The sequence below is a fragment of the Ictidomys tridecemlineatus genome, chromosome 4 (assembly GCF_052094955.1).
Source record: "Ictidomys tridecemlineatus isolate mIctTri1 chromosome 4, mIctTri1.hap1, whole genome shotgun sequence".
In the NCBI taxonomy this organism is placed as follows: Eukaryota; Metazoa; Chordata; class Mammalia; order Rodentia; family Sciuridae; genus Ictidomys; species Ictidomys tridecemlineatus.
In genome coordinates, this window is record NC_135480.1 from 157237335 (window position 1) to 157252602 (window position 15268).

The window sequence follows — 15268 nt, forward strand, 5'->3', positions numbered from 1 at the left end:
AATTGTCACAGACTAGTGTTTGCTGCTTCCCACTCTTCACCTTCCGCCTTTCTGAGTGGGCATGTTCATTGTGGTTGTCCTCCCTCTGTTAACCCATATAGAAATCTTGTGTAGAGGACAAACAGCTTCATAGTTCATGATGCTCACATCAATTTGAAGCCATATTTGGATTTGGAATAAGATTGCAAGGAATGTTGCAGACATGTCTCCACTAGAAAGGACTGGGGGGGTTGTCTTTCTCGGAGCAGAGTCAGCACTTGGTGTGTAGGAGGGCGAGTGAACCAGATATTCGGTGTCTAGAAAGGCAGTCAGTTCTTCTCCTTCCAGGCACATGTAGGGGTCATACTTTCCTGCGCGGCGGCTGAGGTTGCCTAAAGCTGTGAGACTTGCTTGGACAGGAAATGTATTTTGTTTGTTTTTGGGATTGAACTCTGGGGCACCTGGACCACTGAGCCACATCCTCAGCTCTATTTTGTATTTATTTAGAGACTGAGCAACTCAGTGCCTCACTTTAGCTGGGGCAGGCTTTGAACTCATGATCCTCCTGCCTCAGTCTCCTGACCTGCTGGGATTACAGGAGTGCTCCACTGCGTCTGGCCAGGAAGTATGTTGGTTAAGATGCAAGTCATATACACGATACTCCTTTCCTCCTCTCATTCCAGATAGAGAATACTCTGGCAGTCCAGGGGTCTGAATGAGAACAATGTGGAGTTACTTTCTTACTGGCCTGAAATAGTGATAGAGCATGATTAAAAAAAAAAAAATTAAAGAGCCTTGGTTACTATGAACCATTAGCAGAAGGAAGGAATTGTAAGAGAGAGACAGGAGAATTGTTCCCCAGGTCTCAAAACCTTTTCCATTCTGAATATACAGACTTCCTAAGGGTCTCCTCATTCTTGTCCCTGGATATGTCTTGCAAGTTTTGTTTTTAAGCTAAATGCAGTTCATTTCTCCCCTTTCAAACCAAAGAGTTGTAACTAATGTTATTTGCAAATCTAACAAGCTCTTCATACAGAAGAATAAAGGATGACAAGTAGGAAAGGAGGGGACACACTCTAGCCTTAATGTGGATATGACAGAGATAGGCAAGTTTTGCACCATACCCACTTCCAGCCGGGCAGAAAAGTACGACCCTGACATGTGTCTGAAAGGAGAAGCACCAGAAATTCAAGATGAACAACATTAATGACTGCCTTTCTAGCCACCAAATATCTGGTTCATTCTCCCTCCTGCACACAAAGTCCTGAGACCACAGGTAGACTACATTTCTCTGTTTCTTTTGTCATTAGGTAAAGCAGGGTGGCTGAGATTTAGCCAAGGGTTTGTGGGGTGAACAAGAGTATTTTATATTAGATTAGCCCATTGTGATTCTCACTTGCCTCTTCTTCTGATCCTCTTGGAGCTGAATGAGGTAGTAAAATTGTTCCCATTTCACAGAGGGGTTAGGCAAAGTTCAGAGAAATTAAGTGATTCAAGATGGAGATTACATGTCTCATATAGCCAAGTAGGCTAAGGAGGGAACAAGTATCTCTGTCATATCCACATTAAGGCTAGAGTGTGTCCCCTCCTTTCCTACTTGTCTTCAGGCTTAAAGACAGATTTCCTGATTCCCAGAGAGTAGGACTTTTACCCACTATGCTAGAGAATGCTGAAGACTCCTTAAATTGTTCATTTTAGCAGCTAATTTAAATCTCTGAGTTATTAAATAGATTATAAAAAGATAAAAGAGAAGGCAGTTCTCCCCTCAAGACAACTGTACCATCCCACTTATCTCTTCATGCCTAGGGCTCAGCTAAGATTTGGCACAAGGTAGAGCTTTCACAACTGTTAAGACTAGAGGTGTGGTGGGGAGGAGAATCTTGTCAAGAAACAAAAATTTAAGTCTATATCACGTGAAAATTAAAGACCAGTGAAACATATGTTATACAGTTTTTATATATACACCAACTAAAAGAAAACTGCAGATGCATCAAGTGTCATTTATTTAAGGAACAATTCAATTACATGTTGTAGGTAAACTAGTTATAACAATATGAAAATACAGAATTCTGAAAAACAAAACCTGGCAACTTAAACATGTATTTAATAATGCAGAATATTCTGTAATACTAAGGAATGAAAAAAAAACATGTTGACTTGCAATTTGGGATGATTTATTTGCACTTAAAAATGCAATTTCTAAGATGACATCTATTTTCAAAAAACGTTTGAATGGTTAAAAAAAATAGCCTACAGGAAATGCTGTCTTCATGTTGAAAATGTAGATCAAATATCAGCATTAAACTTACAAATTGCAGACAAAACATTAACACAATCAACAAGAGAATACTCATTGGGAACAGAGCTCTTATATTAAAATTATAAGAAGTTCACAGTTTCTTCTTGATTTGTATTGATAAAATGCTTTTACAGCTTTAATCTATTTCACTTTCAGGGACCAATGCCTAGTTGAACAACAGAAGGATATTACTGGCACATTCATCTCACACAGACTCTTACATCTTCAATTTCTAAAAACATTTTGTTTTGTAAAACTGTGACAGCTGAGAATGTGAAAGGCAGGAGATTAAGCTCAAATGTGGTGAAAAAAGAGGTAAGATACTGAAAATTTTTACTAATAGAAAATTGAACTATAAAGTTCATACATGTAGCTCTGATTATTCAACAGGAAACTCCAAACTGGCTTACAAAATGCTATGGCTTTCAATTTTTTTTTTAAATTCAAACAAAAGTAAAAATAATGTTATTAAATAATTTCAAAAGCCTCCTACATGTACAAGTTAACATTAGGGGCTTCTAGGTAGCCAGACTACAAGACAGGTTTATTTTCTGTTTTGACAGAAAGCAAAGTTTCCCAAATGAAACAGTATAAAATAAATTTGCCTTGGAAAATAAATTTCAGTAAGAAAATAATACTTCTCACTTATTAAATATATATATATATTTGCTTTTAAATATAATTCAGCAACCTGCATCAAAAAAATTAAGTGTTCTATGAACATTTGCAAATAAATATTTTAAAACACCAATATATACATGAGTCAGTACTCTTTTAGGTGTTTAGATACCAACAATCAGCAAAAGAAAAAAATGATAATAAATAAACTACTTACTTATAGAATTTGTATGACACAGTAAAAGAAAGCAACATATTGTTGAGAATTAAACAGTTTTTCTGGACAGCACATAGTCAAACACATATGCCCTCCCTCTGTAAATTTCAGTTAAACAGAACCCAACAATGCTGTTTTCTTAAGCCATTAAATCTAACAGCCTAAGATTCAAAATGTGTACATTTTTTCTTACACAAAAAGCAACTGTCTACTATGAAGAATGAATTGCTTCAGGAAAAAAAGTGAATTAATGGAAATTATTTAAACTCATTTATTATCTCCAAAATTGCTTCCTGCACATTTGGCTCCATTAAAGAATGAATTAAAATATTTGCATAATTTCCAAAGCAGACAGGTTGTATCTTCAAGTTGAGAATACCTTCAAATTTCAAAATAATGTAATTGCTTTAAAAATGAAATAAGTAATATTCTTTAATGTACTCATTTATTCGATTTCTCTTGCTATCAGTTCTGTTACACTGACATTAACACCTTTATTTTCCCCAAAAATGATACCCAACAGACTACCATAATTAAACCCAATATGCTAGAAAATGTTAAGCAGCAAAATAAAACAAATGTTCCCAATGGGATATGCCAGCATCCCTTAAATTCATCATTTAAATTATACATTTCTAAGAACTACTGCATTAGCAACACAAAGTATATTGTATGTTCAACAAGTTTTACTTATTGAAGTTTGGTATGCACAGATCTTGACTTTTCCTATTAAAATATCCAATTGGCAGGCATCGTAGGCATTCTTTATTAAATACAGTGAGGCAGCTGCTTTGATTTTTTTTCCCATGCAAAGTCCTGTCACAGTATTATTAGTATGTTAACACATGTCACAGGTACACTGAAGACAGGAGGGAATGGGGCTTGGACTTCCTTGAAGCTAGATCCACATAGCCTTCTGAATGGCTCAGCCAAGAACCTGCTCAACTATCCCAACATACGGAATTGTTCTTACATTTCTTTCTATAGTGACGAAGTTTTACAAACAGACTGGAATGGATTTCAACAATTCCCTCGTAGGAAGGGAGTCTGTCAAGATCAGACAAAACTGCTCAACCCAAATGATATGATAAATTCTGATGTCTTTTCATTATATTTCAAGCTTAACATTACTAAATCCAACAGTAAATGCACAAAAGAGAAAACCACCAACAAGGGAAGCAGCAAAAGGGTTATAGAACAAACTCCTATACTTAAAAAAAAAATGTAAATAATAGGGGAGAAAGAACAATTTAGAGAAAACCCTGCACTCCTGACAATATAAACATTGTCTATATACTAGTAAGTTGTTTTGTCTAGCAATCAATAGACTTATATAATCAAGAAATGTGTAGACATTAAAAATATGCCATGCACATCGCTTAAGTATTATATACATTCAAAATAATAATAGGCGGCAAAAGGCATTTATATATAACTTTAAATTTCAATCTGCCAAATTATTCTAAGTGGTTAACTTGTATCTAAAAACTTGAAAGAGTAAGATTGGGCTAGTTGAGAGAGTCAATGTTGAAACACTACTTAAGGGATTAAAAAGAGTTCACTAAATTTTTTCAGAATAATGCTATCTTATAAGTTATTATTTTACGCATGAAATCTACTAACATTTCAATGGTGACAGTCACTCACTCTCCTATAATTCTAACAGCTGCACTTTGTGGAAAATCAAGGAATGTCTATAAAATCATATTAAAACAGTAACTTTAAAAAAATAAGAACTTTTAATTTGTATATAAGCTCAGCAGGGGTCGGAAGGGGTGAGACTAACGTTCAAACATGCCAATGACCTGGAACATCTGAAGAACGAACACAGTAAAATGAAGGTTTAAGGGCACTTCAACAGAAGAAGTGAACTCACAGATATTTGCAACACAATTCCTGATGCAACTGTGGCGACTAAGTGGTCACAGTAGACAGCAAGCAAAAGCCAGAATGCCAGGAAGCAGGATCCTGGGATTCTTTAGACAAAACTGCAGCATGTATGAAGGAAGGCGCCTGTGACAATCAGCATAATCCTGTGTAGCTTGGACATTTCAACGGTTCAATGGCCACAAGGTGGCAAGTGGAGATTATACCAGACAAAACAGTATGAAAGGAGAACCACTACAGTTGAAAAGCTGGAAAGGATAAGGTAATGTCCCCAGATCCATTCCAGGGCCAATGAAAAGTAAAATCTTAGGGTTTCAAAAACAATTGCTAGGAGTCTTCATTAATTCATTTTAACTAAATATATTTAAGATTTATGAATATGGATAGTCCCACTAGAAAGAAAAAGAGTAAAAAATTAATAAATAAAAAATTAATCATTTACAGAAAAATTTCCAGTTGGTCATAAAGACCACATTTTAATTACTGCTTTTACCATTGAAGGGGGGAAATACCTCTATTCACAAAGATCAATAGCTTCAATAGTTTTGAAGGGACAGAAATAGAATCATAATGAGTATCAATAGCAGATACTGTTGGTGCCTATCACAATGTAAGGACCTTTGAAAGAAGAAACATTCACTTTTATTTAAAGGGGCATTTTCTTCTTTATACCCAAAACCTCTCTGATTTGAAACTCTGATCAAAGACTCATAGAGTGACCTCAAATTCAACTAGCCCAAGCACTGATGCCAGGTAGGAATTATAGTCATATAGCACTACTAAACTCACCCCAATGCCAAAGAGCTAGTTAGACTAAGACTGTTGGAACATTCTAATGATTAAAAATATTTCTTAACACTGATTAATCTAGAATTCACCTCCTTACAGCTTCTATCCACTTTGTCTCATCTCTGTCCTCTGAAGGAAAAATCAATGAACTTTTTATTCTAAACAACTTGGGACCTACTTATATCTCTGGGTATAGAAAATGTCAAGAGCCAACATAATCTATCATTAAATGCCAAATGGAAATGGTGCCTTGTCACCAATCCAATGAAACAAAAAATTTACTTAAATATACAATGCATCTCACTCTAGTCAGAATGGCAATTATCAAGGATACAAGCAACAATAAATGTTGGTGAGGATGTGGGGGAAAAGATACACTCATATATTGCTGGTGGAACTTCAACTTGGTTGGAACCATATGAAAAGCGGTATGGAGACTCCTCAGAAAATTTGGAATGAAACCACTTGACCCAGCTATCCCATTCCTTGGCTTATACCCAAAAGACTTAAAATCAAAATAAATAAATAAATAAATATTACCCCCCCCCCAAAAAAAGACTTAAAATCAGCATACTAGAGTGACACAGCCATGTCAATGTTTAAAGCAGATCAACTCACAATAACCAACCTAGATGCCCTTCAACAGATAAATGGATAAAGAAAATGTAGTACATATCACAATGGAATATTACTCAGCCTTAATGAAGAAGAATGAAATGATGGCATTAAGCCGGGAGTGGTGATGCATGCCTGCAATCCCAGTGGCTGGGAGACTGTGGCAGGAGTATCTTGAGTTCAAAGCCAGCCTGAGCAAAAGTGAAGCACTAAGCAATTCAGTGAGACTCTGTCTCTAAATAAAATGCAAAATAGGGCTGGGGATGTGGCTCAGTTGTTGAATACCCCTGAGTTCAGTCCCCGGTACCAAAAACAAAAAACAGAAAAAAAATTGATGGCATTTGCTGGTAAATGGATGGTGCCAGAGAATATCAAGCTAATCAAAATAAGCCAATCCCCAAAAACCAAAGGCAGAATGTTTTCTCTGATATGCAGATGCTAATTCACAAGAAGGAGAGAGGATCTTGGGAAAAATAGAGGTACTTTGGATTAGGCAGAGGGTAGTGAGGGGAGGGAAGGGAAGGGAGCATTGGGGGTAGGCAGAATAGTAGAATGAATTGGACATTATTATTCTATGTGCATATATGACTACGTGACTAGTGTGATTCTACATCATGTACAATGAAAAGAATAAGAAGGTATATATAGTCCATTTATGTATGATGTGTCAAACTGCATTCTACTGTCATGTATAACTAATTAGAACAAATTTTAAAAATTTACAATTCACCACTCAGAACACTCCCTCTCCATTAAAAAGGGGAAAAAAGGCAATTTTATGAGGTATTACATAAATTACATTGTCAGACACATCAGAAATTCAATGTCGTCACACATGCCTCTCAAAAGATTAAGCAATGTCACTTCATATAACACCCTGAATTACAAAATAACTCCAAAAATACAATATCAGCTGATGTCAAGAAATTGGTGCCAGCACAAAATCTTAGGCATGAAAGAAAACAAATATAGCAGAACTAATGCTATTATAGTACTTCATTATGAATGCACTAGATAGAAAATATAAAAAGAAAGAAAATAGCAGGAAAATTTTAATTGGGACAGATGAATTTCTTTTGTATTTGATAATGTAGCTACAATTAAAATAGCCACTGTTAGATTAAGATTTCTTCATTTTATACCAGAAGAATATTTTTTATTGACTTGCAGCTTCTCACAAAAATAAGAGTATATTGCTACCAAAGCTCTCCTAAAGAATTTATAAACTTTTTTCAAAGTAAAATAATTAATGAACATGTTTTTTACTACTAATTATAGTAAATAATGAGTTGATTTATTTCCTTTTCAGTCTGTACCTAAAGTAATTATATAATTTATATTGATAGCACATATTGATATCTGCTACCATACTATCTAAAGAAGCAGTATTCTGACTTGACTTGTATTAATTATCTTCCATTGGAAATAACATCTTCATTGGTCAAGAATTTGCACCTTAAAGAAAACATCACCAAATTCCTGCTAGGGAAAGAGTTCTGTAACAGGGGAGAGCTAGGAAGAAATTCATTATATGGGCTACTATCAGTGCTAAATGCATGAATAAATTTAATGGTTTTCAAATTTCCATACTTCTTTCATTTTACAGCAGAGACCATAGACTCAGCCAATATTTTTGTTTACACTATAATCAGTGCATTAAAAACCATAATTATTACAACTACTCATATTCATATAGCCTTTCAGGGTTTACAAAATGCTTCCATAAGCATTATCTAATTAAGTCCTCAGAAGCACCAAGTACTACTTTGCTATTCCCACTGGGAAAACTGAGTCCCAGAAAGTATAAGCCACTTTCTCCAATATCATGGCATGATTAACCAACAGAAAAGGACTCCCAATCTGAGGCTCTTTCTGTGAAAATGAAGAGGTTTCCAGGACAAGCTCCCTTATTCAAAAAAGAAATGGAACGAAACCCAGACTCATAGATTCATGAACTGCTTTTCTTCATTCTAGATGAAAGCTGGTCCTTAGCCACAACACATACATATGGGCAAGGAATGGTGATGACTGAAAAATAAAACATGCTGTAGGTGGGAATGGTTTGGATGAAAACATTTAACATCTGACGAAAAAAATACCTAATATACTGTTACACAGTTATAAAGCTGAAAGAGACCTTTAAGTCATCTGTTCCTTTTTCCATATCATAGATGAAGAAACCATGGTGATGTACAGGGAGCAGGGACTTCCTAAAGGTCACCTGTTAAACTGTTCATCAATCGCAGAGCCAGGATTACAGCATTTTCCCTACTCCTTGCCTTGATCCTATTTCTCAATTAAAGGATTAAGCACAGTCCAAATATTTATAAGGAACCATCACAGTGCTAGAGAGATTAGAAAATGAGATCTTATCATTGTAAGTGTAAAAATTATTGATTTTTATATATCATTTAAAGCTGCAAGAACTTTGCTTCCTATAAGAAAAATAATCAATGTTTAGATTTTAGGCTTTATCACTAAGGTTAAGGATAATTTCTAAAATATGACTTTTTCTTCCCTTTATATACACAAGCTTTAAAAAATTGTTTTTATGATAGACTTAAGTACATTCATTCAAAACCAGCAGAGTCTCTCAACTTTTAACCAATAAGAGGAGTAAAACCCCAATAACTTGGAGTTTCATAATCTTTTATAGGTACAAGTCTCTTTAAAACACAAAGTAATTATCCCAACCAAGTTTATGCCTCTGCCTGTCTTTCTCAGTCTTCAGAAGTTCATTAAATTATCTAATGCAATATTTATTTCTCCTCTGAGATTTAAATACTAGGCAACAAAATATCTCTAAGCTTAACTGACCAACAACAAATCTAAAAATGGCTCAACTTGTAAGTTATTTGCTAAACAATATTAATTTCCACATTAAAAAAATAAATAATCTAATTAGTCTTTATTGTACCTATGAGTCTCTAAAAAGACTCTTCACCCCCCAATTAAAACCTAATGTGAAATTCTTTTTGGAGAGGCAAAGTATAAGAATTTTCTAGCTATTATTGAATGTTATTCCACAGGAAGAAAAATAAAAACATTTTTATGGAGACTAACAGTAAACCATTCAGATGATAGAAAATATTGACAGTAAAATAAATTTTCCATCTCTTATTCACAAGATCACTTTCTCACTTTATAACAAGGTCTAATCTACAGCAGATGCCGATGCTATTTGGGGGGAATTCCATCATCTGTGTCCTGATCATTCCGAGGAGGGCTTTTTCCAGAGGTGAAGAGCTGCCTGAATTCTGAAATGTAGTCTGGACTCCAAGGAGTAATCTTTGTAGTTGTTTCTGAAGATAACAATAAAATTATACAGTCAAAATTTCTTTGTATTCCAAAGGATAGAAATTCTTTGTATCCCACTCCCCAATATGCTATTTACTTTCAAACTTTAATAGGCGAAACCGAGCATCACAGCAAAATGCAGATTCTGCCTGGAGGTAGGGGTGGGGATAGCAAGTCTGTTTTTGCAGAAGCTTCCTGGTGGTGATTTACAGTCATACTTTCAGTAGCAAAATTCTACTTAATTACCAAACCATTCACAAACCTAGCAAGAAGGTTTTGAGGAGGACCTAACAAATTTGGTGAACTACTCCTAAATAGTTTGACTTCCTTTTTTTAATTTGGAAAATGTAAAGGTAGGCTCATATAAACATGGTAAACATCATCAACCACTAGAAAGAAAGACCTGCAACAAAGACAGCAGCATTCCTTAGTACTACCAAAATTACTTATTCTAATTCTAATGAGCAAATATCAATGATTTGTCCAATAATTAAATAATAATCAGGGGGCTGAGGATGTGGCTCAAGCCGTAGCGCGCTAGCCTGGTATGCATGTGGCCGGGTTCGATCCTCAGTACCACATACAAACAAAGATGTGTCCGCCGAAAACTAAAAATAAATATTAAAAAATTCTCTCTCTCTCTCTCTCTCTCTCTCTCTCTCTCTCTCAAAAAAAAATTTTTTAAAAAATAAATAATAATCAGACCAATGTCAGAAGGGCCATCAAAATGCAAAGATTACTTTAAGACTTGACAGATCATTCTTGTTAACCTCCCTTTGCTACAACTGTTAAGAAACAACAAAATGGAATAACTTCAACTTTAGTCTCCTACTTTTATACGTTGCCTTATTTCTATAGCACTTATTTCTATAGCTTTTCACTTTATACACATCTAAGGGCTGCTTGGTGGTAACTTTGCTAAGGGTTAATAAAATGTATTATTTATAAACTAAAACCAACATCTTACCAGAGTGTATCAAAGGATGTACCTGACTATATTCCTAAATGTCTGGCCACCACTTTTGGCAACTTTGCAGAGCTCCTACTACATAAAGAAAACTGAAATTAATTGAAAGTCTTAAAATTACTAGGGAATGTGTTATCATCAGTACTGTATGACATTAGTGGTAGCTTTTGGTTGCTTTTTAGAAGTGAAGTGTAGTCTGGACTCCTGGACTTTCTTGTCTTCCACTGTCATCATTATAAAATTTTTTTACTATACACTACATAGTAGTAAATATACCCAAACAATAAATATTTGAAACAACAGTTTTTGTAGTCTAATCATACTCTCAACAATTGGGGATGGGGGTCGGGGATGGAGGAGAAAGGCAGTACTAGGGATGAAACCCATGGCCTCATGCCACATCTGAGCAACATTTCCAGCTCAACAGATTAAAAGTGACTTGTTTTCACATAAACCTTTTTTTTTTTTTCTTTTTTTAATCAGAAGTCCGTCTTGGCTACCCTAAGTCCTGGTCTTCTGTCCTATTACTGTGCTCTAAATATTTTTAGAAAATGCTTGCAAACATTGAAAATCCTTGCCTCCAATAGCTGTTTCTTTCTCTTTTTTTAATATTTATTTTTTAGTTGTAGTTGGACACAATCTCTTTATTTTATTTATTTATTTTTATGTGGTGCTGAGGAACAAACCTAGGGCCTGCATGTGCTAGGCGAGTGCTCTACCACTGAGCTCCAGCCCCAGCCCGACTCTGTTTCATTTTCACCTCACTTGTCAAGGTCACTAATGATCATGCTGCCAAGTTCGACAGGCCTTCTTTGGTCTTATGTTGCTTGACCTCTCAGCAGCTGCTCTCATGAATTGACTATTTGTATTTTTTTTTTCAAGCACTTGGGTTTCCTAGATGTCTTTCTAACTCATATTAAAATCTTAATCTTCTTAATTTTATTGGTTCATCTCTAAAATGAAGGCATATCCCAGGCACCACGATAGACTTCCATCCTTGCTCTGCAACTTTCCCAAAATGAACTTATCAAGTACGATGGCTTTAAATATTGCCATCTTGTGCCATCTTGACTTTGGAATCTCCACATTTAGCTCTGATTACCAGAGAACCCATGCTTACATATCTGACTACCAACTCAATATCTCTACCTGGGAAATTCAACAGCCATCTCCAAGTATTATGGTCCCAAAAGAAGTATGTTTCTTTCCCCAAACCTGTTCTTCTAACTATTCCCCATCTCAGTAAAACCATCACTGATGACCTAGTTTAACTCCCCTATGGCTTCTGCCAAAAATGCTTCCTGCCCAGTCTTCTGGTGATTTCATGTGACTGATTTTCTCAAAACTTGCTCTAATTATACAAATGTCAATTACAGTATCACCTCCTCAAGGAAATCTTCCAGAAACAATAAAATCTAAAATAATATCTGAGTACCCTGTATCATATTGTAAACTTCAGGAAAAAAAAATATCATTAGTATTTTTCTCACTTGATTGTTTAATCTAATATCTCCCTCCAGCTAAGGAAGTAGAAACATTGCCTATATAGTTTGTAGCTAGGTCTCTCTAGCACTTTTACCAGTACTTAGTAGGTACTTAGTAGGTGTTCAGTCAATATTTGCTGAATTTAAAGAAATTAATGAACCAACAAACCCCAGGCTATTTGTGACCTACAGCTGTTATGGCATTCCTTCTCCATGGCACAAAATGCTCAAGGCAAACAGACTATAAGGTTTTGCCTTAAATAAGGGGACCAAGATCACAAGTTTAAGAGTCATTGTCTAGCTCAAATGATAAAAAGAAAAAATACTTCAGAACTACTATGGTGGAGATCAAAGAACTTCATGTGATTAGTTGCTCATCAAGGAAATGATAGTTATGACTTAAATGACTTTATCTATTGGTCATCAAATTACGACCCAACATTCAAATATGAACACATCCATTTATTTACATATCATATTCTATGACTATTTTTAATATAACTGAGTAGTTTCAATGAAGACCTTACACCATAGAGCCAAAAATACTATTTGGCCACTTACATAAAAATCTTCCAACTTCTGATTTAGAGAACAGTAATTTAGCAATCGCTGAGACAGATACCTACAATCACATCTATAAGAAGCAACAGGGTGAGGCATGGGGAACAGCACAATTATAGCAAAAGCATGAACATAATGCATAAGACAGCAAAAGCAATATTATTGCTAATTTGCAGAAGTAATATTATTACTAATTCTTCATGACTTTATTAATCTTTAAGTGTCTGAGGCCACTGCTGCTGATTTTAGTTGTAATGGTGTTGACATTTCTAACTACACAGCAATCAAAGAAGAGCTACCTTCATCACTTACCTTGCAGTTTCTAGGAATTTTATGGCCTTGTCAATTTCCCCTTGGCTTTTATATAAAAATGCCAACTCAAACAGAGTGAATGGCACTAAGTAGTGGTCATACTTCAGCCTCTTTTCACTGAAAGAGCAAATGAGAATCAATTAAGTCTTAACAGAACAAAAGCATATCATTTTAAGACTTATTCCTCATCCCTTAAAAAATAGGTGAAGCATCAAGCCTATTATCCGAAAAAAAGCTGTACTAAATAGTTATGGAACTTTAAATAAACTATGACAATAAATTGTATGCTCTTGATACATTATTTATTCCATACTGTAAATCCAGAACTGATAATTTTTTCCCAAGATCAATGATTTATTTCTGATGATGGTTTACAGTTTTTTATAGATGAATACACACAGACCTCTAAAGATGAACCCCAGAAATGACAAGATCTTCCTTTCAAACATGAAAGTGTTCATCTCTTATCCCATTTAGAGATAAGAAAGCTGCATTATTATCTTTTTTTTAAAAACTATGATTCAATTCCTTTTGTATTTTAAAGTCTTGTAAGACTTAAGAATGTCAATAAAAAAGTAGTCAACAGTTCTGTTTTCATAATTGTGAAAATTATCATTACAAAACATCCAGAAGCTTTGGGGAAAATACAAGTAATACCCTTTCCAATGCATAGCTTAGCTCAAAGGAACATAATAAAATATCTCAGATTCCAAAAATAGAACTAGAACTGAAAAAGTAGGACTCTAGGTATGTGGGATGATGCTGAATGAATCCTGGGTTTTGCTTCCATCCAAACCATCCAGGTTCTTAATGTGCATGCAAGAGATGAGGTCTTAGGCCCACAGAAAGCAGGTAGGGAGAACTTAAACTTCCATTTAAAGTTTTGGATCTGGGCTGGAGATGTGGCTCAAGCGGTAGTGCGCTCGCCTGGCATGCGTGCAGCCCGGGTTCAATCCTCAGCACCACATACAAACAAAGATGTTGTGTCCACAGATAAAATTTTAAAAATAAATAAATAAATAAATATTAAAATTCTCTCTCCTCTCTCCCTCTCTCACTCTTAAAAAAAAAAAAAAAAAAAGTTTTGGATCCTAGAAGAGCATTCCTCTAGAGAAAGGGTGTATTGGAAGAAACACACTTACCAACATAGGAGCAAGAAAATGACTCCATTTAGAGTTAAGAAAGCTCTTTTATTATTAATTTTTTTGTTCACAGGAGCAAGACCTTTACTTTTGATGGGAAGAAAAAAGATACCTTGTTGGGAGAGTAATGAACTTGCAATTCAAATTTAAATTGCCCAAATAATCCAAGAGCCTATAAGCAATGAAATTAACATAAAAGTGGCTTTGGGATAGAAAAGCCTTTAGGGCACCTGGCAGAAATAAAAGCAAAATCACTTTAGAGAAACTCTTCCTTAATAGAGCACTATAAGAATTTGAAGATAAAAACCCAACTGAAGGTAAATTCACAATCCAAAATAATAAAATATATAAGCAAACAATTCACTATGAGATTCAATAAACAGCACAAATGGGTCATCATTCTGATCATCCTTTTTGATCCTTATAAAAGCACCAATAAAACAGAACTCAGTGCATAGTTCTTTAACATGTTTACTAAATACAATATATTACTTATTTGGGAAATAAATATTGACTCTTTCTTCTTATATAGACACCAGTCTTTTAACATTCTCATAAATATTATCAGGAGGAAGGGGATCAGATGTCCATGGATTGAAAGGTACATGATTGAAAGGCACAGGATGTCACCTGGTAGTCTACAGCAGTGATCTTTTTGGTCTGCACTGTGATCTTTTGGGTCAAAAAATTTGAGACAATATTTAAAAATTGGGATATTTTGGATAAAATCCAGCTTCTATGCTTTTCATTTAAAAAAAATGGTATGGACTATTGTTACTCAGACCATATTACGCACAGCAATAATCAATTACAGCTAAGGAGTGGTTAGAACACACAACCTTTCTAATCTACACTGCTCACCAATCTCTTCCTGTATCATTTAGCCTGTCTCATTTAGTATGAATACTAGTCTGATCCCTAGAGTTACTTGCATTTTAATACAGAGAAGAGGGCCAGGCATCGACCCTTGATTGAATTCTATGATTAGTAGGAATAGGACCTCATCATCATTGCCATTGAAAAAAATTAACTCTGTGCTATGGGTGTCCTATTAAGGAATTTGGAGCCAGACCCCACAATATGTAGATCGGAGCCAACTTT

At 35.0% G+C, this 15268-nt stretch overlaps 1 protein-coding gene across 7 annotated transcripts in view; it reads right to left on the minus strand.

Annotated features, from left to right (window-relative positions):
- Nucleotides 1-1965: 1965 nt before the first annotated feature.
- Nucleotides 1966-15268, minus strand: part of Ttc39b (tetratricopeptide repeat domain 39B) — a 127045-nt gene continuing 113742 nt past the window's right edge. For all 7 annotated transcript variants that reach the window (XM_078047651.1, XM_078047654.1, XM_078047660.1 and 4 more), the window contains 2 exons: nt 13026-13142; nt 1966-9706 (listed from right to left, as the gene is read on the minus strand). In XM_078047651.1, the coding sequence (XP_077903777.1) occupies nt 9616-9706; nt 13026-13142 (208 nt within the window). In that variant the 3' untranslated portion in view covers nt 1966-9615. The remainder of the gene's footprint in view (nt 9707-13025; nt 13143-15268) is intronic.